This window comes from Plectropomus leopardus, chromosome 1 (genome assembly GCF_026936395.1).
Source record: "Plectropomus leopardus strain MGB_pleo_1.0 chromosome 1, ASM2693639v1, whole genome shotgun sequence".
Taxonomy (NCBI): domain Eukaryota; kingdom Metazoa; phylum Chordata; class Actinopteri; order Perciformes; family Serranidae; genus Plectropomus; species Plectropomus leopardus.
In genome coordinates this window covers 33,667,456-33,694,216 of record NC_142176.1, presented here as the reverse complement: position 1 = coordinate 33,694,216, position 26,761 = coordinate 33,667,456, and the positions used below count along the sequence as shown (strand labels likewise).

Sequence of the window (26,761 nt, the reverse complement as noted above, 5' to 3'; positions counted from 1 at the left end):
CCTGTTTTGAAATTTCCTATTTTGTTCCAGTTACACAGCAGTTTTTCCTCAGTGTGAAAGTGCAGAACTAATAACCAATTCTAAAAATGTCTGCAGAGTTTACAACCTTTGCAAAGATAAGATAGATGACCTTAGTGGCTTCAACTTTGCTTCTACATTTCAATGAGGTACCCTCTTTTACAATAAGGACTGTGTTAAACGCTTCCCAATAAGGGACTAACTTGTAAGGCCCAAACACACCAAACCGATATCAAAACTAGTGGCGACGAAGGCCAGCTGTTGCGTCACCTCATGTCGTCTTTGTCTCGGCCAAAATGTTGCACTTGAACGAACCGCAAAGACCTCCACCAATTGCCACTTAGCATGTGCGTTTTGCACCTGCATGCGAGGAAATAAAGACCCATTAAAAAGTTCAGTGGTTAAAAAATGTATCTCCCCTAATATAACAAGTTTTTTCAACATGTTGAATCCCCCTGGAAAAAAAGCCAACAAGGTCTAACTAATGCGAACAGTGCAGGACACACCTCAAGAACTTGGGTGACAGACACTCAGTGACGGCCCAACACTGACCGACAATCAACTGTTGGCTTGGTGTGTCAGGGCTCGTAGGTGTCATATATCAAATCTGATGACATCCTCAGTGTTCAGCTGTTACAAGGCAATCCGATCAAATCGGTGGGGTTGTGGTACTTATTGGCTTCTATCAGCAGAGTTATGTGTTTAGATTTCCGTTCTCCGCCCAAAAAGAGATAAATTATGCTGCCTGTTTCCCTGTAGATCTGTAGGTGAAAGTTCACAGGTCTGTGGACAGGAAGTCTTTCTGCAACAAGAGCCCAGAGGCTGACTGTGCCAAGCCATAGCCATGTTATTCCGAAACAGACCTCCTCGCTGTGGAAAGTGCTGCTAAATATTTGGGTATTAGCCTGCCATTGTTTTCCTGTGTGGACCTCAGCCTCACGTCTCAAGCCGAATGCCCTGAAGATGATATAACACTCAGTGCAATTCGATCGTGGCCTCTGCGATTGAACCCAAGCAGAGAGTGCAATTTCAAAGCCTGCTGAAACTATTCAAAACACCAGCGGCCCGTTAACGGCCCAGGATAATGAATTCCATGGTGGTGTGGGCCTCTATGTGTGGGAGACTCCGAGCTTAGCTAAATAAACCTTGTCTGGCTGAGTGGCCCCACTGGTGCCCGGCCCTGTGGGGACGAGAGCAGCGCGGTCTCTCACAGGTCACTGGACGTGCTCAGTGTTAATGACAGTCTCGTTTACCCTAAACTCACCGTTACATCCACTAGCATCATCCCACAAGTCACACCTCGACTCTGTCACAAAGGATAGGCTACTGTTGGCAAGGGCATTGTTAGCGGCTCAGCTTGAAATGACAAACTGCATCTACAGAGGGTTCACAGGAGTTGCACTGGTTGAAGCTGATAGCAGAGATCACTAGTCTTCCCTGTGGTGGGAGTGACAGGCTCTGATTTTTTTTCTCTTCTCTCTTCATTAACTATTCACATTTGCACCTTATGTGCAGATCACCATCGCCACTCCACGTGAGTCCGAGCAGTTCAAAGGCAGCGTTGCTTGGAAGTGTGCACGCCACCCCAGGAGTCGCCGGGGCTCGGACACCTGCGGGGTGGTGGGTGCTGAGAGCTGGGGCGTGTTTGGATCAGGGACTGAATTTTCCTCTGAAGATGAGGAAAAGGTTTATGGCATGCTCCCATGAGAGTGTCTCCTGCTCTTTGAAGCTCCTGTCTTGGTGGCTGCTCTTATCTTGGGAAAGGATTATTTTATCTCCTCCTGTTCCTTTCTTTCTCTTCGTCTTCCTCTGCTACAGCTTCTCTCTCTCTCGCGCGCTTTCCATCAACGCAGGTTTTGTGCGGATCTCTTAGGGGATCTTCTACTTGCCCTTGCTCTTTCACTCCTCTCATTTCCAATTTCCCCCCTTTCAGAGTACACCCATCCCTCTTTTCACCCCCACCCCCATTCTCCTCTCTCTGCTTCCTCTGCTGCACCCCACTCTCTTTTTCTTTTCTCCCTATCTCCTCTATTCTACCCTTCCAACACATGACAGACTGTGTAATTAATGAGCATCATAAACCTCTCTTTCTATTAGCTACCCATTAGTAAACCTGGCAAGCCTGTCATTTTGGACAAAAACACACAGCTCCTTCATTTGATCCCCACATCAAAGGGGGAACCCCACTGTTTTCGGCTGAATACACTAATTGTGTCCTCGTTCTGGATGGGGCTACACCCCCACCGCTTCAAAAAAAGCAGCCAGTGCCGAGTGCAGATAGTAAAGAGAAGTACAGAAGCAGAAAGTATTGATTATACAGGCCTAAATTTGGAGAGTTTTGGACGTTAGAAAATTAACAGTCGTTCAGTGGTGCGCCTGAAAGTCTGCACAAGTGTGTGTTTATGTACCGCACATCATTCGCTTGCCTCAGTTTTACTGTAGACACATTTTTGCAAAAAAAGAAATGTCAGGCTTAAGGCTCTGAGTGTTTTGCAGCTGTTGAGATAAAAAGGAATTTTTAAGTGTGATGCTGAGGTTTCCCCTATTTTACACTACAAACCAATATTGTAAAATTTGGGATCAGCAGTCTTATTTTAAAAATCATATTGGGACTTATGTCATCTGCAACATCTTTAAAACTGATGTTTGCATAATGAGGTCTCACCTTCAATGTAATTTTGTGGAGCTTAATTACTTTTTGTGTTAATATGACTTACCAAATTAAGACCAAAACAAGCTAAGAAGTGTTACTGTAGCCAGTTTTACATTCCCTGTTCGAGGTGGGAATATTATGCAGCCTTGCTGTTCTGTATATGATGTAACAGCAGAATGTGAGGACAGAGTTGTCTCACCTTTAAGCCTCCATAGGACGTAATAACACTGCAGAAACAGTCTCTGTATAAACAACCTACAGGACGGGATCGTAGGCAGGACGGATGTAATTTTTTGACGATTATGTGTTTATGTGTGTATCATGTTTTTTGAGTTATGTGTGCCAACTACCGCAGGAGATTAAAAAGCAGCTGTTAGCTGAGGAAGAAAGCGTAAATGTCCGCACATTGGAAAAATTATGAGATTGTGGAGCTCCTTATAAGCAGCCATATAACAGAGAAAGTAAACAATTTTTATTGTTCATGCCATTATTATTGTTCATAAAGTGCTGCAGATGTGTATGTTGTATATCAGAGGCTGATGCTGTTGTGTTAGACGTCAGGCCTGTCACACCTCTTTTGGTTCTGCGATGCCAGCATGCTGTCTAAAATTAAACACTGGCGCTGCCATCGCTTGGTTCTGTGTAAAAATGCAAAGGGGCACAAATAAGTGACTGTGATCTCTGTATAAAAAACGCTTAAAACTCTTTGAACTGCAGATTGAGTTCATGACTTTATGTTTGACAACTACACTTTGTTAACTATTTAAACATACACAAGCCATGACTTTGACTTGTCATCTTAATTACATGCATTTACAAAATAAATAAATAACATTTCCAATTTAAAATTTTTACACCATGTTGTTTGTGCCTGCCTATTTTTCTTGTCACTGCCATATAAAATGACATTAAATGATCTTATGGGGCATCAAATGCTCTCAACAGATGGAGCTGCTGCCTATTAGTCAATCTGTGTAGGCTAAATAAATACATCAGAGATGTTTTCTGTAATATTTGGTCGCATCTGCTTTGAAATTGAATTTTATTCAACTTAGCAACTTAGAAAGTGTTAATGTTAAAGCTCAAAAGTACATCAATGTGTCCAGCCGTAAATCCAGGTTATTTCCATTGCTCCCAGTATGCAGAATGGAAAACGCATGCCAGGCTGTCTCTCCCTCCCTGCAGACCCTTTGCCTGACACATCACACGCTGGGCCACCACAATGGGCTGAGTCACCACCGCTGCAGGAATCAACACTGTACTTCAGTCACGATTGTCTTCTGCCCTTTATAGCATCTATGCCCTTTTGTTCCTCAAGATAAAGGCAACAGTCACATGTTTGAGCTTTAAGCGCCCAGCAGCTGCTCCTCTCTCCCGCTATATGCCTCACATCCCCCTCCTCACCACCAGGCAGCATTCCCTCCGGTGGGCTCTCCAGGCATCAGGCCCCTAACATTGTTACAAGGACATAAACACAGACAAGCCATTAGATCCCCCCCGAATCTGGCCGTGTGAATGCCCCCCATTATGGTGGAATGAGCCAGAGTTGGCCACCAAGGTAGGAGCTCCCCCAGGTCAATAAATACCAACATCAATCAGGCAGGTGTCTAAAGAATTTAGCTTTTGTTCCGTGAAGCTTTTCCACCATAAAAGAAGAAACGCAACAGAAATCAGCGGACAGATTTCTACTGGATTTGACAAATGCTTCAATAAGAGCCAAATATTTACTTCATTTATTGTCTGATTTGATGAAGTGTCAAGCTAAAATAATTGCATCCCACGGTAATGGGGATTGATTGGAGGTTTGGGGGGGGGGCTCTCGTCCATGAGATGGAAGTCTAGCTTTAAACCCCCGCCACCTCCTCTCTCGCAGGCATCAAAGGCGAAGCTTGGAAATAGGGCCCGCAAAGCCATCTCTCCGTTGGCCTCTTCAAAGGACAGGAAGTGTGTCAGAGGGACAGGCCTTCTTTCCCAGCAAATTCAGGCGAGTTGCTATAATAACAAGCTCATCTGTGTGTCTGTGGCAGCCTAGTTCAAAGGGGAGGCTGATTCCTCTTGGTACAACATGTGATGATAGAGTCAGGATGCGGAAACCACTGTTTAGTAGAAATGCGACTGGAGGGCAGTATTAGAGACATGTGCCCAGTGTACAGTCACATCCCCAGCGATGTGAAAATCCATGCCTGAAAATCAGGGCTAGATTACATTTTTGATCTTGACTTCTCCAGAAATCATCCCAACTCTGAAATATTTGCATATGTCACCTTTGGCTATTAGCTGTTTAACTATGTGCAGTAATTTATAGAACTTCTTCTGCCAGTAGTTGGTGTATTAAACTCTATAAAGACTCAAACTGGATTTATACCTGTAAGTTAAGGTGTTGCACAGCCTGCAGTTTGTGTGTAGGCTCCTTGTCAGCACTGTAGGCTATGCCACAACTGACATCTGCCTCCTCGAAAATGGACGGAGTCAGCATTTGGACTACAAGAGCTGCAAGATTTTTCAGCATTGCTACATGTGTGTTCTACTATATGTTTCTAATATGGTTAGAAATTGCTGATAGTACCAAACGAGGTAGTACACAAAGGCACTGGAACACATTAATGGATTCTGCTTTTTAGTCTTTTGCCTTTTTCTGCTTTTAGGCGAGTGACCGAGGGAACCACAAATGCCTGAGGCTCACCAGCAGGGCAACTTTACACTGTCTTACATTTACTGACTAGTCGATTTTCCTGCAGTGGTAATACAGGCGACAGGAACACTTTAAGGAGTTTTATTTGGGATACCGGGATACCACAGAAGAAGAATCAAGCTTGTTCTATATGTAACACATCCACAAGGGTTGCAAGTACCTGCACAGCCAAAGTGATGTCACACAATCAGACGTGGAACTTCATGAGTGTCCTGTTGGATGGGTTTTCACCTGTGCGTGCACATGACATTTTCTATCTACGTGGATGGACAGAAGAACCATGCTGTAGGCATGATACACTGCCCCCTGAAGTTTGGAAGAATAACACTTTGCAGCAAATAACAGTTTGCAGCAATAAGAAACCTCCACAGATTATAAAAGATCCAAGAGTGTCCTTGTTGCAATTATGCATCACTGTGCAACCATTCAAGTAGAAAGCATAACTGAGCAAGGTATCCTCAGGTTTCCTGAAAATGCTCACACAACAGTTCGTATAATAGCTTATGAATTAGCGCCCTACAAATGACGTTTTGTCCTTAATGTACAGTTATGTAATTAATGTAAAGTTACTCTGGTTTGGTTTTTGGGGGTGGACATGGTGATGAACTACCTTAAAATGACTCAAAGTTCCAAACATTGGTCTTTTGGGGAAAGTTCTGGGCAGACAGTTGTATGTTATGTGACCCATCCACCACCCCAAACTGCCTTCCAATTGGAGCACTTATAAACACTTTACTACTGTCAACGCTTTGGTCACATGATCATAGCGTTCCAAAATATGTGGGTTATGCATGAGTTACTGGATCATGATTACGAGGCATATGTGCAAATTTTGGTGCATTGTTTTTTGTAGGAAACAGAACAAACAGTGAGAACATCCTGAACTGAACCTTTACAGAAACAATGCAGGAACACATTTTACCTCAGGGGTGCATCACTGTATAAATGTGGGCACATGATTGGGTTTGTACATGCAGAAGCTGTAGGAAAACCGCTCAGATGTACTTACTTGCGTGGTTCCATAAGCTGGTAGTTCAAAGCATGTGCGCTCCTACGTATCAGACAAAATTCCTCTCTGGACTGCTTGTGCCAAAATTTCTAAAATTTCAATTTGAGTGGTGTCAGACATCCAGTTGTCTCTTTGCTGAAACCACTCATGCACCCTGAGAAATAATACGTCCACTCCTCATTTTGGCCATCATTATTTGCCATAAAACTCCATCCCGAAGGCTATGCCCCCAAGGTGAAGGCCTCTTGTGTCAGAGATATTCAATGAATCTAAAAAGCAGGTGCAAAACTGTCCTGGAATTTTTTTGTTCTTCTCAGCTGGTTCACACTATAGATTAGGTCCCATAACCACAAATCTCTCTCCAAGTTAACCTGACAGTTACCCTTTCACCAGATGACCTCATGTCACACTGGGGGAATTATTTATTTATAACTTTTTTGTCACATATATTCTGACAGCCGCCCTATCATATGCTGTTGCAAATGTATAACCAATGTTATGATAGCCTTTACGGTAAAATAGCCAACCAGTTACAGACTGTTCTTCCACCCCTTGTCAGTAGGGGGTGCTCCAGGATCTCAGCACGCTGCTTCCTGCGTCCATGTGCAGTAATCTCACACACTGACATCATGGATATATAATGGGAAGTCAGGATACAGCCATAGAGACGGGGTCCCATTTCATTCCTATGAGAGCTGCTCATGAAGCAAAACAGCTCTTTTTCCAGGTGTAGAATCAGTGTAGAATACCCAGATCTACTGTCCCATAAGGCATGCACGCTAGAGACTTACGATAGCCAAGCACGGCAGAGTGTGCCCAAGCAGGTATCTGAAAAATTAAATCTTGTGGCTTTTTTAGACTTTCCAAATGTTATCGAACTGGATAACTTAAATCTAGATACTGAAATGAGTCATTTCATGGGGGTGTTGACACTCCCGAAAAATGATTTACTGATTTACAGACATCCCTTTCCCAGTTACAGTCAAAAAATGTATTTTTGGGTCATATGCTATAGAAAATGAATAACCAATGTTATGATAGCCCTTACTGTAAAATAGCCAACCAGTTACAGACTGTATTGTTCCACCCCTTGTCAATAGGGGTGGAACAACCGGCCCGGACGGTGTAATTCCACTTTTGGCCACCATGTAAAATTTGCATCAGAGCCTGGTGCACTTCCTGGGGGCTTGATTGGCATTGGCAGTTTGCCTGTTGTGACTTAAACGGAAGTTTAACAGCTGTCTGTGTATGATGCCAACATGGAAAAATGCCAGACCAAGCCTGTAAACTTAAACTTTAAAGCCCATACCACCCAACCATGTGGTAACCATTTTGCCATTGAAGCAGCTCTTCAACAAGTCTGTTTGCTTTCACAGATGTTGAGTTTTGAGATTATGGCCTAAAACTGAACAAAGCCTCCCCTAAGATTTTAATCTGCTGTTTTTAGACTTAAAAGGAAAAATACACCATGACACAGAAATGACAAGAGAGGGTTTTTGATCTAAAATTAGACATCCAGCATTTTGAAAAACATGGCATGTTTTTTGCAGCGTGATTGATAACACAAAAACACCAACCAAGCTGCTCCAGCTGACAGCCCTCAGAAAACCTTTTGATGGAAATTTGTTGCTAAGTGTATTATTTAAATGTGCTTAAGTGTGCTGTTTTTGAAGATGTGCTTATTTGTTGCACTGTAATGTGAAACATGTGCAGTTGTATTTTAAAATCTTATTACTGCACTTCAAGGATTTTTTTTTTTCATTTTGGGTTATTGATTTGATCATTTGAAATCTGACAACACATGACACTTTATAAAGACTAACCAAAAACCCTCTGGTAGTGCTGCAGCATATCCTTTATTATCTGTAGGCGAGATTTCATTTTCATATTTAACACACCTGTGAAATTAAAGTTCTTTGAGTGTAAATGATCAAGGAAACACATGAATCTGTAAAGTTAGTCTTCCTTTTATAGCCACAGAAACAGATGGCTCAGATATATCTTAGATCAGTGTTTTTTCTTGTAAAGAAATATACCTATTTAATATGCAGTTTTTCCTAATCATGGCATGAATAATTTCTCTTTGAGGGTTGGTTCTCACTGCATTTCAGTTGAAAAGAACAATATTGCTATTCTGGGATCATTCAACAGTCACATAAAAAAGATCTCAAAAAAATGCATGCACAATTTTTTATACTTGATTTATGTTTTTGCACTGATGTGGTTTGTCTGAAGAATTTCTGACCCTTTACCAGTGCTTTCTCACAGGATGATGCCCACAGTGTGTGCGTGAATTACTGTAGCAGAGAGCCACCAGCAGCGTGGCATGACACATGGCACAGTGGCTTCTGTCTTTTATTATATAATTGAAGACTTCAAAAGAATCTTAGCCTGCTTTCATCTGCTGCCTCACTCCAATGAGACCGTGATTCCTAAACCTTATTCTCATGTCAAAGACCCCAAACAGACAGACACACGCTGACTGCAGGGCCCAGTGTCATAATGATTTTATCCTCAGGAAGCCCGTCTGAGAGGATTTTTGCTGTTGCCGTTTATTACTAAAATGGACAACTCTAGGTCAAAAGAGGATCCAAACAGTCATTTAATAATATGCTGCCATGCTTTATTATTCTTTCTAAATTATGGAAAATATCTTAGCGCTAATGGACAACTTTGATATAGGTAATTTCATTAATCACAGATGACTCATCAGTCCACACATGTTGCTCATTTGATTTGTAAATATATAATAAAATGTTAAAAATTGCATGTTGTGATTTGAACTTGAGCTGAGGTGGTTGGTCCCAAATCTGTTAATGTCCTGGGACCCCTGCAGGAAACCATGGACACCCCCACCCCCCCCAACCTTTGGCCACTGACAAAAGAGAGTGTATATACATGCATACATGCACTTATTTGCGTGAGGTTTAAATCATAAGGTGTTTTAGTCGCCTCATCTGCCTCATCTGCGCTTTGAAGAGAGACAGCTGAACGAGCTGCATCAAGCCAGCCAATAAAGGACCGGAAGTCATTACAGTCATTTTCAAAATAAAGATAGGAACTAAAAATTGTCAAAATTACAAGAAATGGACTTCGGTGGGGTTGTTTCTGACTGGTGGGGTCAGGTGTTTGAGTCGATGGTTTAACTTCACCTAGTCCTAGGTTTATAGTAAATTAGAACCTCCAAATAAAACAAAAATGAAGGGTCTGTGAACAATGTGTTTTTTCTCGTTTTTTTGTATTTTAAGCCTACGCTTTTTGGTCTATCACGTGTGAATAAAGTGGTGAATTTTATGAAAATTTTGGTTTCTCTTCAAAATCTAACAAGCTGCCTCCGTGCCCTTAAAGTCATATTTATTTATTATTGTAGTAATATAGTAATGATATATATATATATATATATATATATATATATATATATATATATATATATATATATATATATAGAGAGAGAGAGAGAGAGAGAGAGAGTGTAGTAATCATAATAATAAGAATAATAATGCGCCTAATAATAATTAGCCACATCTCTCTTACTGTGTGGCGCCAGTGTCCCATCAATTAAGTCTTTTATTCTGAAAGCGATGACAGGAAGTCGTTAATTGTCCTGTGTGTGTCTTGTGAGCGGCGGCGCTCCGGATCAAAGGCTCGTTTGGCTCTCCAGTCGTACGGTCCTGTACTGAGCGCAGTCTGCTCTCGGTCTCTACGGACGCTTCTCTGTCTGGATATCATCGCTGCTTTCTTTCCCCTCTCTGGATTATATTCTTCGGATGGTTTTCAACTCCAACTCGATGCATAGAAATGGGTAAACTGCACTCGAAACATGGTAAGGCTTCTTATTCCTGAGAGAAATCACTGCTTTAGTTCTCCCGCTGCTGCGATACTTTCGAGTAACACTGTTCATTGTCTTCTGACTTTCTTTCCCTGAAGCCGCTATTTGTAAACCGAGGGAGAGTCCAGAAGGTAAGCGCGCTTATTTTCCTCTCGTTTTAGTGATAAAGTGTCATGTTTGGGTCAGTTTGTGAACAGCAGCAGAACAGTTTCTCAGAGTGAGCTCTCAGCTCATTAGAGCAGCCGCGGTACAGCGGAGACTCTTTGAAGATGGACCGCTTACGGAAAACACGAGTGTAGCGCGAGGAAATGACACTTTGTAGTTGCTAATAATGCGCTTCTTTGTTTCAGGCGACAGTTTTGTAGTCAATGCCTGTTTAGCGAGGAAGGGAATCGACGACTGGCTCGTGAAGCAGAAATACTACTGCACGAGCTCACGCCTCGAGCAACAGGACTGTCATCACAAGAATAACTGCGGTTTGACTACACGGGTGAGTACGACTCCGTCCACGAGGTTCACGTATTTATGGTGAAGTAGTGGCTTCACAGGAGATTGTTAAACTGTGTCCTCGCGGTGCTCGTGCGCATTCAAATGACTGTCGGTGTTTTTCTACTGCATGCTTCAAGTCTTTTTACCCTATGTTTGACATAAGGCTACACTTAGCCTCCAGGTTATGTCTGTCTTACTCGTCACTTAAAGTCTTGTCAAACTTTGTTGAAGCTTTGTTGGTGGACAAACATTGAACAGTGGTGGCGAAGGTATCTTCATGTTTGCTGCGCAGTGAGGTAGATGTTTCAGTTTTCACTCAGTGAAGTATTTGCAGTTCTGCTAGTCAGTGGTGTACAGGATTGTGCAAAAGACATAGAATTGGTGTTTTAGCAAAGTAATAATTAGAATGTCTATTGATGTATTTCTTGGTCTCTGTATTAAGAGAAATAAAGAGTACAGATAATATGAAAACTGCATTAAAACACACATACACACAAAAAGGCTGATAGCCAGAAGTCAAAATTTAGTGTGAAACATGGATTCATATAACTATTACAAAAGGTAGCTCAAACAAACAATATTGAGCTTTGGTCACGTCTTGAATGCAGCCTGGTGTAAATAGACCATACAATTTATATTGTAAATCTCACATTGTCTGCCCAAGAGAGTTCACAACATGCTAAGTGGAAAATGGTCGCACTTAATACTTGCAACTTTAGCCTTTTGAAGTTGTTTTATTCTGATATATTTGTTTTTAATACTGTATACATAATTCCAGTATGTTCTGGTTGTATTTTATTAAAGAGACTACTGAGAAAAATATATGATTGTTATAACCTTGCTAAAATAACAAAGTTTAGGGTGGTCCCAAGACTTGTGCACAGTGCTGTACTTAAATTTCAAAATTCGCACATTCAGGCTTGCACCCTTTTCAAGTGAACCACAAAACACACAGTCTTACTTTGTTTTTTCTGTTTCACTGTGACTAAATGAATGTCACCACTCCTTTGGTAGACTTCTCATCCACTCATATAGGAAACAAATGTAGGTACCATCCTATGCACTGATCTGAGGTGTTTTTTTTTAGTGAACAATACATCAATCCTGAGTTGAAAGCATTGCAGTGTGACAGTCTGGTGACAAGTGTGGATTGTAAAGGCTGGGGAGAAATGTTGGAGGTCATGCTTGTTTTGTATTTTGGCATTGCCGTAAACACTGTGCTGTTGTTGTCAAGTGGGGAAATCCTTTGGAATTGCTTCAGAGGAGCCTTAAGCCTCTTTGGTTAGCGAGGCCTTCCTCAAAGGCAGCATGTTTGAGGAACTGGGAGCCCATCAAGAAAAAAAAAGGAAAATCAGTTCCTCCACCCACGATCCAGACACTTTGAGCAGGAATGCATCTATTCATTAAATGCAGCCCAGAATCCAGGATCTCTTGCGTTTTAACTCATTAAAGCATGTTTTCTGTTGTGATGTTGTGTGACACGATATTCCTTTCAGAATTCTTGACAGTTCCTTTAGTTGCTCGCAGCTTAAAAAAACTGGAATCCTATCATCATTAACATGTAGCTGCATGGTGAAATAAACAGCCAATCTTACTTTTACTTATCTATCCCTTTCCTTTGTTTTTTTTATGACATACAGCATGAAGCTGTTCTTGTGCAAAGGTCATGTTATATCTTGCATTTAAAGTTATCATGCAAGTAAGACACAACTGCACATGATGGATTGGATTCATACTGTGGTATGAGGTTTTATTTGCATGCTGCTGTGGAGAAGGCAAACATCAAACTTGAGGAAGTTTAAGGAGACAGAATTACTGATTCCCACCTAAGTTGGGGCCAAAGTCCACAATTGTTTTGTCTTCTGCTGCAAGGTGTTTGTGATAGCTTTGCTTAAAGGACAGCCGTGGGTTAGAGATGAGAAAGGGAATGATCTTTTTCTGAATGTCAATGAAGCGTGACCTGTGAGGGATTGAATGTGGTACAGGGTGTTGTGACGCTGGGACTGGCTGTACATGTTGCACCCACATGGTGTCAAAGTTGCTATCCTGATGTGCCAAAAGCTACAATAAACAGTTTCATATAGAAACAGGATCCCATTCTCTGCAGGCTCTGCGTTGCCTCTATGAGAAACACCTGAAACTATGTTTATTTTCTAGAGCATGTGAACGCCACTGCAGCAGAGCAGCCATGCCATTTTCAGGGATGCTTATGTGTTGAGCTTCATACGCTTTGGGCAGTTTAAGCATTTAAGACCACATTATTACCATGCAATTACCATACATTATTACCACAAAAACAAACAGTCATTATTTTGTTCCTGGAAATATCCATGCGCTGCTTTCCCCAACAACAGTGGTGTGTGAAGTTTTGGCCCAGGATGGAACAGGAGCCCCTGCTGAAAGGGCTGGGTGTTTTTGAAAAATTTGGAGGTAGTGGAGCTCAGTTTGTATAAATAATTCAAGTCTGGGTGCCTAATGGCTTTTATAGCTCACAGGGAAAATGAATAAAAGAAGAAAGGTTTTTCCACCATCAGTGTGTATTTGGGTGCTTTCCTCTTTTGTTTTGGGATTATAAAATCTTTAATATTTAATTTTCAAGTTTAAACAATTTGTTTGCCTTTTGCTTTCTGTATTTTGATTGTTACAGAGCACATTTCTACACATTTATGAAGTCATGGTTTGAGTAAGCAATGCATATAACATAGAAAAATCTTTCACACATGGAGATTTTGACATTGCAGCAATCAAATATCCAGAATTTTTGCCTTCAGACTTTGATTTCTGAAACATCCAATTTTGAGTCTATTCACACGCAGCATTAGAATATGGATACATTTTGTCATTTCCTCTCACCATGGTGCCACCAACTGCTCATTCTGAAGTGGGATGATTCTGCTGCTAGTGTGCTGCTCATCTGCATTGCCAAAGGGAGACTTTCTGTTTCTGTGGCCCTACAAATACTCACTGAAACTTGAATGTTAATGTTCGCATCAATCTGATTATCAATCAGATACGGGAGAGTTTACGAGATCTGTGCTTAATTAGGGCTGTGGTCAAGCAAAAAAAAATCTTGGTCAACTGAAAATGTACCTACTCTTTTACCAGTCGATCAACTAATGCTACAGTGCACTCTGCCCGGTTGTGTTGTGTGTCCGCGAAAGCGTGTTTTCCTGAGGACAAAGTATTTATTGAATTCTTTGCAATAGTAGCGTTATGTAGTTACACTGTGCTACAGACGCCAACATTGTGATGAGGCGCTTAGCACGGCACGTTGGGCACTTTCTCTGGTTACATAAAACGTTCAGGTCTTGGTAAAACACTGTGCTCGTTACTGTCACTTTACCATCCAATCACAGTGGAGGAGGGGCGGAAAAATACCACAATGACCAACCGCATGACAACAATGAAGAAGAAATTCTTCCTGCTCACATACACTGGCGTGTTAGTCCTTTCTCCCTTAATACTTAAGCCTTCCCTTCATCTAGAGTAAGAGGCATAGTACTGCAGCTCATGCTGACATTTTTACTTCAGTGGATATTCCTTACAGTAGCAACTGGATGCAACCAAAGTCTCTCAGCTAAAAAAAAACAAAAACAATGAAAAAAAGCTGAGCCTCCAAACTGCTCTAGCATTCTCAGCTTGGCTGGACACATGGCCAGTGACTACATCCACATTAGGCCGTCTTAAATTTAAGGCACATCAGTACTGCTCACTAATCCTGGGTTTTAGCCCTAAAACAGTCTGACTTGCTTCTGATTGGGCAGTACAAGCCAGGACGGGTCCTTCTCTGATTGGTCACGCCCAAGTCATGTGACCATTTTCAGGAAGAAAACACGCTACGTTAGCCTGTATGTATCTATACCTCAACTACCCTGCGTTATTTAGACATGGCTGCTCGCTATCAAAAGATGTCTTCAAATGAGGCAACTGCCAGAGCACTGTTTCCTGTTTACACAGGCTTGGTTGTATGGATGGAGATAAGAGCTGCAACGGTGCTAAAACGCTCCTATGGACGGGGATCATTTTCGTTTAACGACTTCGTCTTACATTTAAAACGGAGACGTGGATGTAGCCTAAAAGTGACACCAGCAATTGCATGACCAGTGAGAATTTGTTAGGAAAAGAGCATATTGACCAATCAATCAACCAGCCCACCAGAAGATGTCAGCCCTAGCTTTAATACCACTGATCTGTGCAAGAAGCCTTACCTTTCAGTAGCTATTAGTAGCTTTTCCTAAAGTAAAAAAAAAAAATCCAACCTTATACTGGTAATTTTTATATTTGGCCTGTGTGCTGTGAACAGATATTATGATTATAACATTTAAATGTTTCGGAGCATTGTAAGTTGATGCTCTATTTGTTAATTTTGCCACTTCTGTTCGCATTAGAGTTGAATGAGAGTTGAGGAGATGTTACACAAATGTCATGATGTCCCAACATTTCCAAAGCATTATGAATTCAATTTTTCGTGAGCACTCTAAAGATTGTTTATTATCAAAATAATCCCAAATCTTGAAATAATCCTTTTTTTCTATGCCTTCTATAAAGAAAATGTTCCACAAATCACATGCTTCAACTGTATTAGATGTCTTAATGCTTTGTGAGAAGTTTAAAAGCTTGACCCCTCTGTGCTTTCAGATAAAAACAGAAGCTAACCTCTTCTGTGAGAGAATGTGAGTCAACTCTCTTAGCTTTAAAAGCTGTCTTTATTGTATAGAATACCTGGTGAGATAGTTATTTATAGCCGCTGTTCTTTGAGGCCCCCTCCCAGCTGAACCAGGGTCCAGGAGAATGTGGGTCGGGTGTCAACAGTAGGGAGTCCACGCTTGGAATTCTTTTGATCTGATCTTTTCCAAAACATATTCCCTGTAGGAGCAATGCCACGTTGTTTTGAAGCGCTGCACACATTAGCAGTTTGTCTACATTAATGGTTTTAAATTGAATTTGCAGTGTGCACAGATAGATCGAGACATAAAGATGCACTTGAGAGTTTAATTACATTTCCATGCCGACTCTGCACCCGCTCATCTGCTGTCAGATGTCAGATGAAGTCTGTTTGAGGTTGGCAGACACTGAGTGAGTGGAGTGGGCAGGTGGATCTGTGGCTCTCAACACATGAGATCCAGGTCATGTGAGCCTTGGCACGCTTTCTCCCCTGTGTACAGCATGGTGTCTACACCTAACCATAAATTTAATATGCTATGTGCACCCTGTAGAATTATGTTGCTGACAAAGGCAGTGATAGGGCAGAAGATTTTTGCAATTTATGTCTCCGAAGTTCAAATTTCTGTTGGACAGCTTATTAGGTTGCTTCTCTTGGCATCACATGAAAGAACTCCATTTTGTTTGTAGCATGTCTAGAGTCAAGACCTTTACACACTGGGGGCGTGACAAATAAACGGCACAAAAATTTGTGATACTCGTTGCATCAAAACTATTCATACCAGCAGTGATGCTCATTTGCGACAGTTGCAACAGCTGTTCAATAAAAAGGTTTTGATGAGAATAGATTTGTCAGCAGCGATTTGATTTGTGACGACTACCGGGATCCTATTGGCTCAGAGCAGCTTCTGGCAGTCTGTTTGAGGTAAGTTGTTGTATAGCCTTAGCAACTATAAGCTTTTTTATTGAATTGCCTTCAAGTGAAATGCTCAGAGTAAGTTTAAGTTCCCTCTGGTAAACAGTTATGCAGTATAGGGCTTTTATTGTTAAAGGTAAGAATGGAATTAGTGGATCTGGTATGTGCTGCCTATGTCAAGGTTGAAAGGAGTAATAAAGTTTGCAGTCTTGGTTCGGACTACGGCACTTTTATTCGCAATGTGATTGATTTATTCCTTTATCTGTGGTACAAATACTCAGATAATATTCAACATTGTCTTGGAAGTAATTATGATGCTTTTTAGGCACGAAATATTCACACTGTGTGAAAGCACTCATGACAAAAACAACGGTGTGAATAATATTGACGTGCAAATTAACCACACAAAATAAAACTGTCCCCAAAAAACCATCCCCTATAAAACGTCTCTGATTTACCAAAGCCTTAACTTCAAAAATGATCTATTTTAATGATTATTCTTCACAAAGTCACCCCCTCCTATTCTTAAAATTCCCCTCCCCCTCTGCTAATTCTCCCTTCTCCTCCTCTCTCCCCTCCTAGCTTCCATCTGTTTCTTGCGTTTACCCTGTGGCCCTGTGATGGTTGTGGCTGATGAAATGAGACTGCATTTGAAGTGGGCCATGCAGGGAGGTGTTTTTAGTGACACTGATGGCTCCTCCTCTTCTCCGAGGCCCTCGCCTCTCTGTAGTAAAAGCCACCTCCAGTCTTCCCAAGCTGCTGCTCTTACAATTCCAAAGCTTATATTTTTTTTAAACAGAGCTCCCATCAACTTGTATGGAAGTGCAGACAAAAAGCGAAGGTACGTCTGACGACAGAATGCAACTCAAAAGTGAATCACAGTGAAACTTCTGCCCCCAACCCCCTTGTCTCGCAGTTGGCTGCCAGCCCTTTGATTTTTTTTTTTTTTTTAAGTATAAAGGTTTTTTTGGAAGTAGGCCTAAAGCTTTTAAACGCATTCCCTCAGCCTCCGAGTCTGATAAAAGACATGGCAGGTTTTGCGCCCCCTTCGTCTTTCGCTTCAACTGTTGTGCTTTTTCTCTCCTTGTCGTTTCCACAAAGCAAGGGCCCTTGTCTAGAAGCTGAAAGCACCTTTCAAATGCAGACTCCTCTTCCTCTTTCTCTCCTTCTTTCTATCCTCTCCCTGTGCGTTTTCTTTTCCCACCGGCTGGCCTCTTGTGCGTGCTGTGTGACGTATGCCCCTCTCCCACCGGGCTCTACCCCCTCTGTGCTCCCGAGGGACCAAGGGCCTGTTGTTGCTCTTTGAAGAGGCTGGGAGAAAAGTTTGGAGCCACACTCTAAAGAGAAGAAAAGCCTTAGCCTATGGGGAGGAGGGGTAGCACCTGGCCATAGAGGGGCTCTGTGATTTTTAAAAAAATTTTCCCATGAGAAGATGGGGTGGAAGTCTTGGGCTGACGTCAATGTAGCTTGGGGACTGGGAGGTTCGAAAGACATGCAGGTGGCTTTAATGTCACATCCGGCATCGTATGTCACATAGATTTACTAAAAGCTGGAGGAGATTCTCCCGTGTGACAAAGCCAGGCGGATAACTTTCGGTTTCTGTGAATGGCGCCTTCTGGAAAGGTTTTCTGTGAAAGAATGACAGTGGTTTAGAGTAAGGCAAAGCCCTAGTGGCATGTAGACATTTGATCAGGTTTATCCACTTTGCTCCTTTTTTTGTGGTAAAGCATTTCCTCTCTGTCTCTTTATGTATTTTGAGATTACCATGATATGTCACACACCATTTTCTGATTTTGTGAAGAAATGCATCTAATGTGTTCAGTCAGGTCTCTAAATTCTTTAACGAGTACTACAACATGTATAGAGTTTGTCAAAGCAAAGATCAGCTGTCACTTGTGGGTGCTGTTGCGAATAAAACCACATATTTGGCATCTCAATGGTATGAGTGAAATGGTGCTCATGTATTTGCAAATCTGTTCATGCATGTGCATGTGAGTGTGCAGTATGTCTGTAGTCAGCTGTCCGGATGCACTCCAGAGATCAAAGGATTCTGGGGGAATGTGCTCTAAATCTCAGGGGATTAGCAGCTGAGATTGTGCTTTGTTTCCCCAAATATATGCTCAGTTTGGAGCAATGGATAGCTGTTGATCAAAGTGTCTCTTACCACCCCTTCGCAGATACATTTAGACTGCAGGGTTTTGTCCCACTCTTGAGGGTGGCATTTATTTCACAATTGTAAGAAAAGGTTAGATTTTTAAGGATGTTTGGCTTTCATTTGTTTTGAAGCTGGCCTCGAAAAAGGCTTGCAAATTGATAAGCATGTGCCTAGTGTTTAGTATAAACAGAGTGATACTCCGAGCATGAAATCCATCTAAATTTAGAGTTCATTTAACTGACATCATCATCTTTGCCGTAACGCTTACATATCTTCAACCTTTGATGTGTGTGTATGCCTCAGTCATGTTAATGCCTTTTGAAAAGCTTCAGGAAAGTGTTCCTTTCCACGGTTGACTTGAAATATTAAGGTAGAAAGGGGAGCAATTAAGTGTAGAACATTTTGGTTGATCAATAATGGCTAGTTCTGTCAAACCAATACAGCAGATCAAAGAATTTTACAAGATCTATATATTTTGATGTTCAGGTAGAGTCTGTTATTGTACATATATAAAAATGTAAGTAAGAGGCAGTATCTCATGACTCCAGGAATAGGTTTCATCTGCTGTATATGCCATATGTTATTCCAACCACATTGTGAAACCAACATATCTATTGTATCTTTAAATATGAGAGACTACATGTTTGTTACAATGCTGTTTTTATATTATAGCAAACTTCACTAAAGCGAAGGTCTTTGCATTACACATGCAATGGTGAATGTAAAATTTGTAAAACCAAGTGGCTATCTTCGGCTCTGAAAAATTAAGCAAAAGTGCAAAAAAACTGCTGTTCCACAAATGGCCACTTGTGGCTGGCTCCAAAACAGAGTCAATGCCCGTAGACACTCATGTGAAAATACCCAACTTTACAGAAGGAATAAACATTTTTGCAGCTTGGTACAAAAGATGGTTTTGATGTCTGTAGCTAATTTCACCATTCATGACAACTGTACGGGGGAAGACTTTTGATATAACACTAATTAAAGTTGATCAAGGCTTAATGCCTAATTAAGGGCACTCCTCCACGGCTCCATCCTCTCATCCAAATATGCCCACTTCTTGCTTGAAAAATCCAAAATGACAAAGGCCAAAGTGCAAACTCGATTATTAAAAATTGCAGTCCATAAAGCAGTGAGTGACTTCACGATGGCAACGTCCATTAATGTTACTCAGGCCATGTACAAAAAATGTCCTGCTGCATGAACCACATTTTAATACACAGTCATCACAGTGGTAAAATTTCACTGTAGTTGTTTTAGCTTGCAGCACAGGTAGAACTAATAACATTAACATGGCTTAGTTTCATAAAGTAAGCCATGACAGTGAACCAGCAGGCACAATACCAGGACCTCGGGCCTCGCTCACCTAAGTGAAACAAGGTAATTAATATTATTGATAAAACCTCTGCTATGATATGTCAGAATGACTGTGTGAAGAGAGAGAAGTGTTGAGTCAGAGGAACAGAAAGCAATTTTCATATTTGATTTGAGTTATAGTTTTCGATCTTTACTTTAAGCTGCATTTCTACTCAGCCCTCGAAAAGAATGAGTAATACAAACAGAAAAAAAAAAAAAAAAAAAACAACAAAGAAAAACATAGGTACTTGTGCACCCGAAGAAAATTTTAAAACGTTCTGAATATGAGAATAGTCTGGTATAGGTTAGGGATTGACAGGGCTGTGTATTTATGTGCGTGGGTCTGCAAGAAACTCTAGGTGACTGGGGCTCCTGTGGTGGCGCTGAGCTCCTCTGCCCATTTTAATCACCCACTTAAAAGGCTCTGCTGAAGTGGGTGTTTAAGTGTTTAAACCCTGAATAATTCTCTCTTGTTTGTTTATCAGGTTCCCCTGTGGGTTGCGCTCTGGCCCGTGCAGTAAGTGCTGAATAATTTGACTGAGCACTCAAAGTGGCTCTCAAATAGGACGTGATCAACATCTGCATAAAACTGCTATCGAGCTCTCATGAGAGTGCTCACATGCACAGGATCGTGCATGTACACTCATATGCCATAAAGCACACAGGCACATTTGTTTACTATAATATGTGAATCCATTTATCACTGCTAACAGACGCAGAGTCCCAGCATGATTCCCTTCCACTTGTTTTTCTTACAAACTGATCGTAGGGAAACACCAGTGATGGACTCCACAGCCTCCACGAGCCCTGCTGTTGTATTTATGCTCCTTGTGTTTGAATGCTTTGGTGACCAGGGCTCTAAGGCCACCTGAGGTAGAGTGAATGGAGGAAGTGGATTTAGGTAAACAGAGTTGGGAGAGTATTGTGCCTCCCACAGACAGAGGTTCCAGGGCTCTTCAGCTCTTCCTGTGGCGCCAGGGCTGGAGGAGGTCTGGATTGTCTGTTAGGGGATGTTTTTGGTGGAAGGAAAGCTAAACAGAGGAGCGGCCCTGCTGAAAGGAAAGCTGTCCTCCCCTGGTGTGTTTATGCTCCACAGGTGCCGCAACCTAAAGAGGACCTCACCCTGTAGACTCTCAATGAATCAGGCCAACCCTGTGATCCCCAAAGGGCCATTTGCCCTGTCTGTCAAACCGTCACTCTCCACCCAATTTCTTGCTCAAGTTGGGGAAAAAACAGCATCCTTGGACATAGCTTTTTAAGTCTTTATGGAACTGCTTTGACATAGGTTTGCATTTAAAGTGTTTATGTCTTATAGCATAAAATCTGTCCCAACTGTAGAGTCAACTCTGTGTTTTGTGAGTTTTTTTGTCTTATTTAGAGGCTCTCACAAGTCACATCATGGTAAATCTAAACAATCTCCCTCTCTCTGCTGATATTAACTTGGATGGAGGTTGTGGATTTAACTTTTCGTGCATCATAAATGAGCCCTGTAATTGACCGACGACCTGTCCAGGTTGTAGCTCGCCTCTCGCCCAATGACAGCTGGCATAGGCTCCAGCCCCCCTGTAACCCTTACGAGGACAAGCGGTTTTGGATAATGAATGAATGAACAAATAAATGTATCATAAATGGTTCTCCAAATCAGTGCTGCTTCCTGTATGCAGACGACTACTTTACTTATATTGAAGACACATACAATGGAGTAGTAAGAAGTGTGTATAAAGTGAGTGAGTGCCTGCTGAATGAATTCAGGGGTTGAGACTGTATGGATACAAATAGCATGCCTTTGCCTTTTAAAAAAATGTTTCCTTGGTTCTGGTTTATGTGTCTGTGTTAATGTGTGTATGAGCATTGGTAGTAGAATTTGGTTGCTGTTTGCAGCTGAGTAACTTACTCCACTGCAAGTTCATTATGGTGAGCCGTGACACAAGCCACTAATTCCAGTCAGCTATGAATAGAAACCTGCCCCTGGCACCAGCGCACTTGTATATAGTAGTTGAAGTGTCTATTTCTGCTGCTATGTTTACTTGCAAAGTTGAAACACTCTCTGTAATTACGGAGATTTTAAGTCCACAGTTAAAAGGTCAGATGTGAGGGATGTTTAGAGGTAGTGGCTTGTGGCTGGCAGGATGTCTGCTCAAAACATGCTGTGCGTGTGTGTGTGTGTGTGTGTGTGTGTGTGTGTGTGTATGTGTGTTTGTGAGTGAGTGTATAGATATGTGTATATGTGCACAGACGGAGAGGAAGAATGGCCACCTTGGTGTTGAGGTCTGTTACATCTGGCCAGCATGCACACGTCAGAGGTTTTCATAAGTGCCACCAACCACATGGAGTACCGCTGTTGATTGCAGTGACAAGGTTTAGTAACTGGCTTTGAATGAAGTAAGATGGGCTGGCAGTTATACAGTAGATGTTACAGACAACTGTCATTTGGGGGAATCGTAGAGATCTGATTATAGCGATCAGCTTTTATGACATCTCTCCATCTACAGTTGGTTTCTCTTTCTGTGTGTGGTGGCTGGATCGCATCCAGACTGCAGAATTGTATATGAAATGCAACCCTGGCAACTTACAAAACTGGTTCAGTAGATCAGATAGTAATATGAGCAGAACACATGATCTATTTTGTGCATTCCAGGTTTTGGTCTGATATCTCCTGGCTGGATCAGATGATAATAAACACTTTTCAGGGAAGACTTTGATTCTAAATGTAAATGTCCCCTATAAAAACATTACAGACTTGAAGACTTGCATACTATTTATATTTATTTTAAAACAGAATTAAATATTGTAGAAACATCCGGATCTCAGTATGAATATGTCCCTATTTTATTATTTTCTTGTGGGTAGTGACATGACAAGACAGAGGTGTTTCTTCTCATTTGGCTGTGGTGAAAGGTTCAAGTGCCTGTCAGCTTCTTGCTGCCCTCGAGGTAGACTTCCTAGCTAAAATCTTGTTCCTCCTGCACTTTGCAGCACTTGAGACTGGCGTCTGAAGCCACCCAGACGACTGAAGGACTGTCTCTCCTCAAAGAGAGCTTTGACTAATTACCAGGACCTGCTAGACACAACGAAGCACACTCACTGTTAAACACAACAGGCAAGGAAGCAGGCATGTAGGCATGTTGCCAACTGACTTTCTTAAATGTATAATCCATCCTATTTTTGCAATAATGATTGACACACACGCACACATTCTATAAGCTCATGTCACCTCAGCAGGACTGCTCTGCCCTGTTTGCCAAGGAAGTTAAAGGTTCCAGAGCAAACTCATTTTCTCCATGAAGGGTGAGATATCCTATTGCTATACTAACCACACAAGCTTTTTGAGATGAGGTGTGTCATTTTGCATATGACTCCCTCTCTTCTCTCTCCTCTTTTTTCTCATTCTTTGGAGCTGAGCTTCACTCTGAATTCAGAGGGCCATAATGTTGTGATTTGTTACTCTTGGCAAGCGGAGACCACCTGTAAATCAAGGCCAAGCGACAGGCTGTCTCCATTCCCTTCCAAACCATGGCTTCCTCTTGGGAATGCAAGGTCTCAAAGTGGAGTTCATTGGCTGGTGGAGAATGTGTTTTAGGGATTCACCTCTAGCTCAGATTCCCCGTTAACCCTCTGACTCCCAAGGAAACTTGAGGATTAAAACAGAAGTGCCTTTGCTAGCATTGCCTGCTCACAAGTTACCTTAAAGGACTATTTCATTCTCCAAAAAAACATCTGTGTATCAGTTACCCCATGTTACAATGAATTTGTGAAAAAACTGTGTTTTTTTCACATCTATGAAGTCACACAACACAAGCAAACTAAAGGCGTTCTGAATTCGGGGCTGGTCCGAGCCAATTAGCTGCCCAAATAATCGTTCAGTGTGAGGGGTTATCTAAGTAATCTAAATGTTATTGACTATGTCGGAGCCTCTCAAACATGTTTGATATTTACGATTGTTGGCTCCGACAGAATACTGAGCAGAGACCCTCAATAGCCAATGAGAGCGAGGACACTGGGAAGTGCACCAAACAGATATTGCGTACATGTACAGCTCAATGACAATTCCAACTCACCTCCAACTCATGCTGCAAAATGTATAATCCACACTTTGTCACACACTTCGTCTTCTCAGCCATGACTCGATCCATAACTTTTTTCTATGTTTTGGTTTTTCGCTACAAAACAAGACGCATGCAAGTGCAGCCAGCTGACGATGGCAATCCTCCTCCTTATTTGTTTATCTTCTGACATCACGTTTGATCACGCAAGATTCTATGAGATCCCAAGTCTGTGGGATCGCCACTGTGATTTAAATCTGTCATTATGTCTGTGGTCTCCCACGTTCAAAAAAATGGTTAAGATTTGAAAATCCTCTCGTGGGTACCAGTCTTAACACATTGATGCAGCTGTAGACCAGCAGTTCCTGTGTTCAACAAGGTGAAATTACTGTTTTTGATCGATGGAGTCTGACTTAGATGGAGTAAGTTCAATTTCGTTCTCTGTTAAAAAGTTCTGCCTATTTGGGAAGCACTGAGCATACACTGGATAAATGAGATGTTGATTTTACTGGATAAGTTGTGTGATTTTATAAACAGATGTTTTGGCATGCAAGAAAAACAAAGTTGGGTGAGTAACTGATATACAGATGGCCTTTTGTGGGGTGAAGTATTCCTTTAATGCCTGCGTGTGATCAGTTGTTTATGAGCACTGTTAGTTCAGCTGTAGCCAACTCAGCATTAACATGTGGTAAGTCATTTATTCTGAAGACTGCAGTAGTTTGCGCTCATAAGGGGCTTGAAAACTATTGCTATTTGCTGGCACTCACATCACACATCAAAAGAAGTGTCTTTTTCAATTTCTACTGAAAAATCTGAGAGAAAGTCAGAGATTGTAACTGAGGCCCACTGTTTTCCTCATAGAAAATGAAAGCACTCTCAGCTATTGGTGTTTCTAATTTGCTGTAGGGGTGATCATGCAGTTTGACTCTTGATCTTGACACCTCGTATCCTCTCCTTCTCCTTCTCTCCAAGATAAGGCTTTGATAAACAATGTGATAAATGTTAATTGCTGTAGTTACATATTTTTCAAAAACTAATAAAGGCTGTTACCTTGAGTAACAGGTAAGAGCTAGTGCCCGAGGGGCTTGCTGAGTTGTAAAAGCTTATCTTTGCAGGTGTAAAAGTTTTGTAAATGGGTCATTAAAGTGTTGGCTAACTTCACACATAAAACACAAAAAGGGAGAGGGGGAGGGAGATTACTTCAGATCAGCATGTTTCTGAAGCGCAGAGATGAAGGCTGTAAATCTTTGCTAATATTCCACTGAGCCTTTCAGGAGGCAGCCTTTGATGTGGGTGAGGTAATGTGACCAGCAGTGTTTGCAATGTTAATCTGACGTGAAAAGATGACTGGTGGCTGTGCACTATCGCTCGACAAAAGGAAGGCATCACATCAGGGTACTCACATCAGAGTCCTGTACAAAAACAAATAAATTTAGAGCGCAAACACGTGTGCAAAAATTCACATGCATTACGCACACTACACGGACACGTGTCTTTGCAACCTCTTATCCAGCAATGACAGTTCATTTACACTGACATACAGTATAATTTTACTTAATATATATAGCATGCAAAGAATAAGTCTACTGAACTGCACCTCCAGGGCTTTTTCTTTAACCTTGTAACTGGTGTGTGTGTGTGTGTGTGTGTGTGTGTGTGTGTGTGTGTGTGTGTGTGTGTGTGTTTGTGTGTGTGGAGAATCTCTGCATGACCTGTGTTGTGAACTACAGTTAACACGGTAAGCCCTCTGGCATGTGCAGCCTCCTCAAACCCCTCCAGTCTTAGTGTTGCTGACCATGCACACTTTAATCATAGAGCAGCTTCCTCCAACCTGCCTGGTGATGGATCCCAACTCCGTGGCTATAATTTCCTTCCTGGGGTGCAGGGAGAGAAGTGGGTGTGCCGTGACTGAGGGGTGTCAGGCATGGGGCCGCAGAGTCTGGAGTGAAGGTGTCTGTCTTTGATGTTCCCTCTGAGACATCAAATTACATGTTAGCCCTCTTCAGTCAGCAGTTAAAGGACTCACTTGTCCAATTATTTATCCATTTTTTGTCCACTTAACTCAAGTATTGCTCTTTCTCTAGAGGACGAAAAATTAAGGCAAACAAAGTGGTTGAGACATAGAAGAGAAAGAGTTAGTGGTGGTGGGCATGTGGTTTTAAAGTTAAGTGTTTTGGCCACTTGATGACATTTCCAATCTGATCAAGCCTTTAATAAGTGGATTTTTTTGTTTCATAGTGAACTAATGCTGCTAATATTTGTTGTAAAAAAAAACAAAACGCGTGCACTAAATGTACTGTGAGGTGCTTCAGATTAAAAGCATCCGGCAGAAAGCTTATATTTTGTTAATGGTGCATGTGAAGGGCTCGACATCAAACGATTTACAGTCTGTGACCTCTGGAAAGGCACTGAGTTTCTTATCAAAGCCATAAAATTGCATTGTTAAACACAGCAGATATGACTTCCTCTTGGCACTGCAGGCTGCTCATAGGATCAGCTTTATGCATTTGTTTGGTTTGTTCTAAAGCTCTGACATTTTAGGAGACCCAAGCATCTGTTCCACCGGAGCAAATTCTAGAAAGTACCTCAATGCATTGTGCTAATGTTTGATAGTCTCTCTACAGGAAAAAACAGATTTATTTAGTTTGGCTAGAGAGAAATGCAGAGACATTAATTTGCCATGGCTCTCAGTCTGTAGGTGTTGTATGAAAATTGGCCCCCGTCTCCCCTCCCTCCATAAATGGGACCGTCTCGCGTCAGCTTTGCTATGCTATATGATTATCTGAGATCTTTATTTCATGTGTGAAAACTGATCCCCTTTGAAGCCTCACTCAGAGGCAGTGCAGCGCTTCACTACCTCACATCAACACTCTCTATCTTGGCTCCATCTCGGGGCGTCATGTTTTACTGCTACGTGGGGCTTTGAATGAGGCTGTTTA

The 26,761-nt window shown here is 41.7% G+C and overlaps 1 protein-coding gene across 1 annotated transcript in view; it reads left to right on the top strand.

Moving 5' to 3' along the window:
• Positions 1 to 9,954: 9,954 nt before the first annotated feature.
• The window catches only part of nkd1 (NKD inhibitor of WNT signaling pathway 1), a 41,867-nt gene continuing 25,060 nt past the window's right edge, over positions 9,955 to 26,761 (top strand). The window contains exons 1-3 of the mRNA XM_042488460.2: positions 9,955 to 10,195; positions 10,300 to 10,332; positions 10,552 to 10,691. Coding sequence (XP_042344394.1) covers positions 10,171 to 10,195; positions 10,300 to 10,332; positions 10,552 to 10,691 — 198 coding nt within the window. The 5' untranslated portion in view covers positions 9,955 to 10,170. The remainder of the gene's footprint in view (positions 10,196 to 10,299; positions 10,333 to 10,551; positions 10,692 to 26,761) is intronic.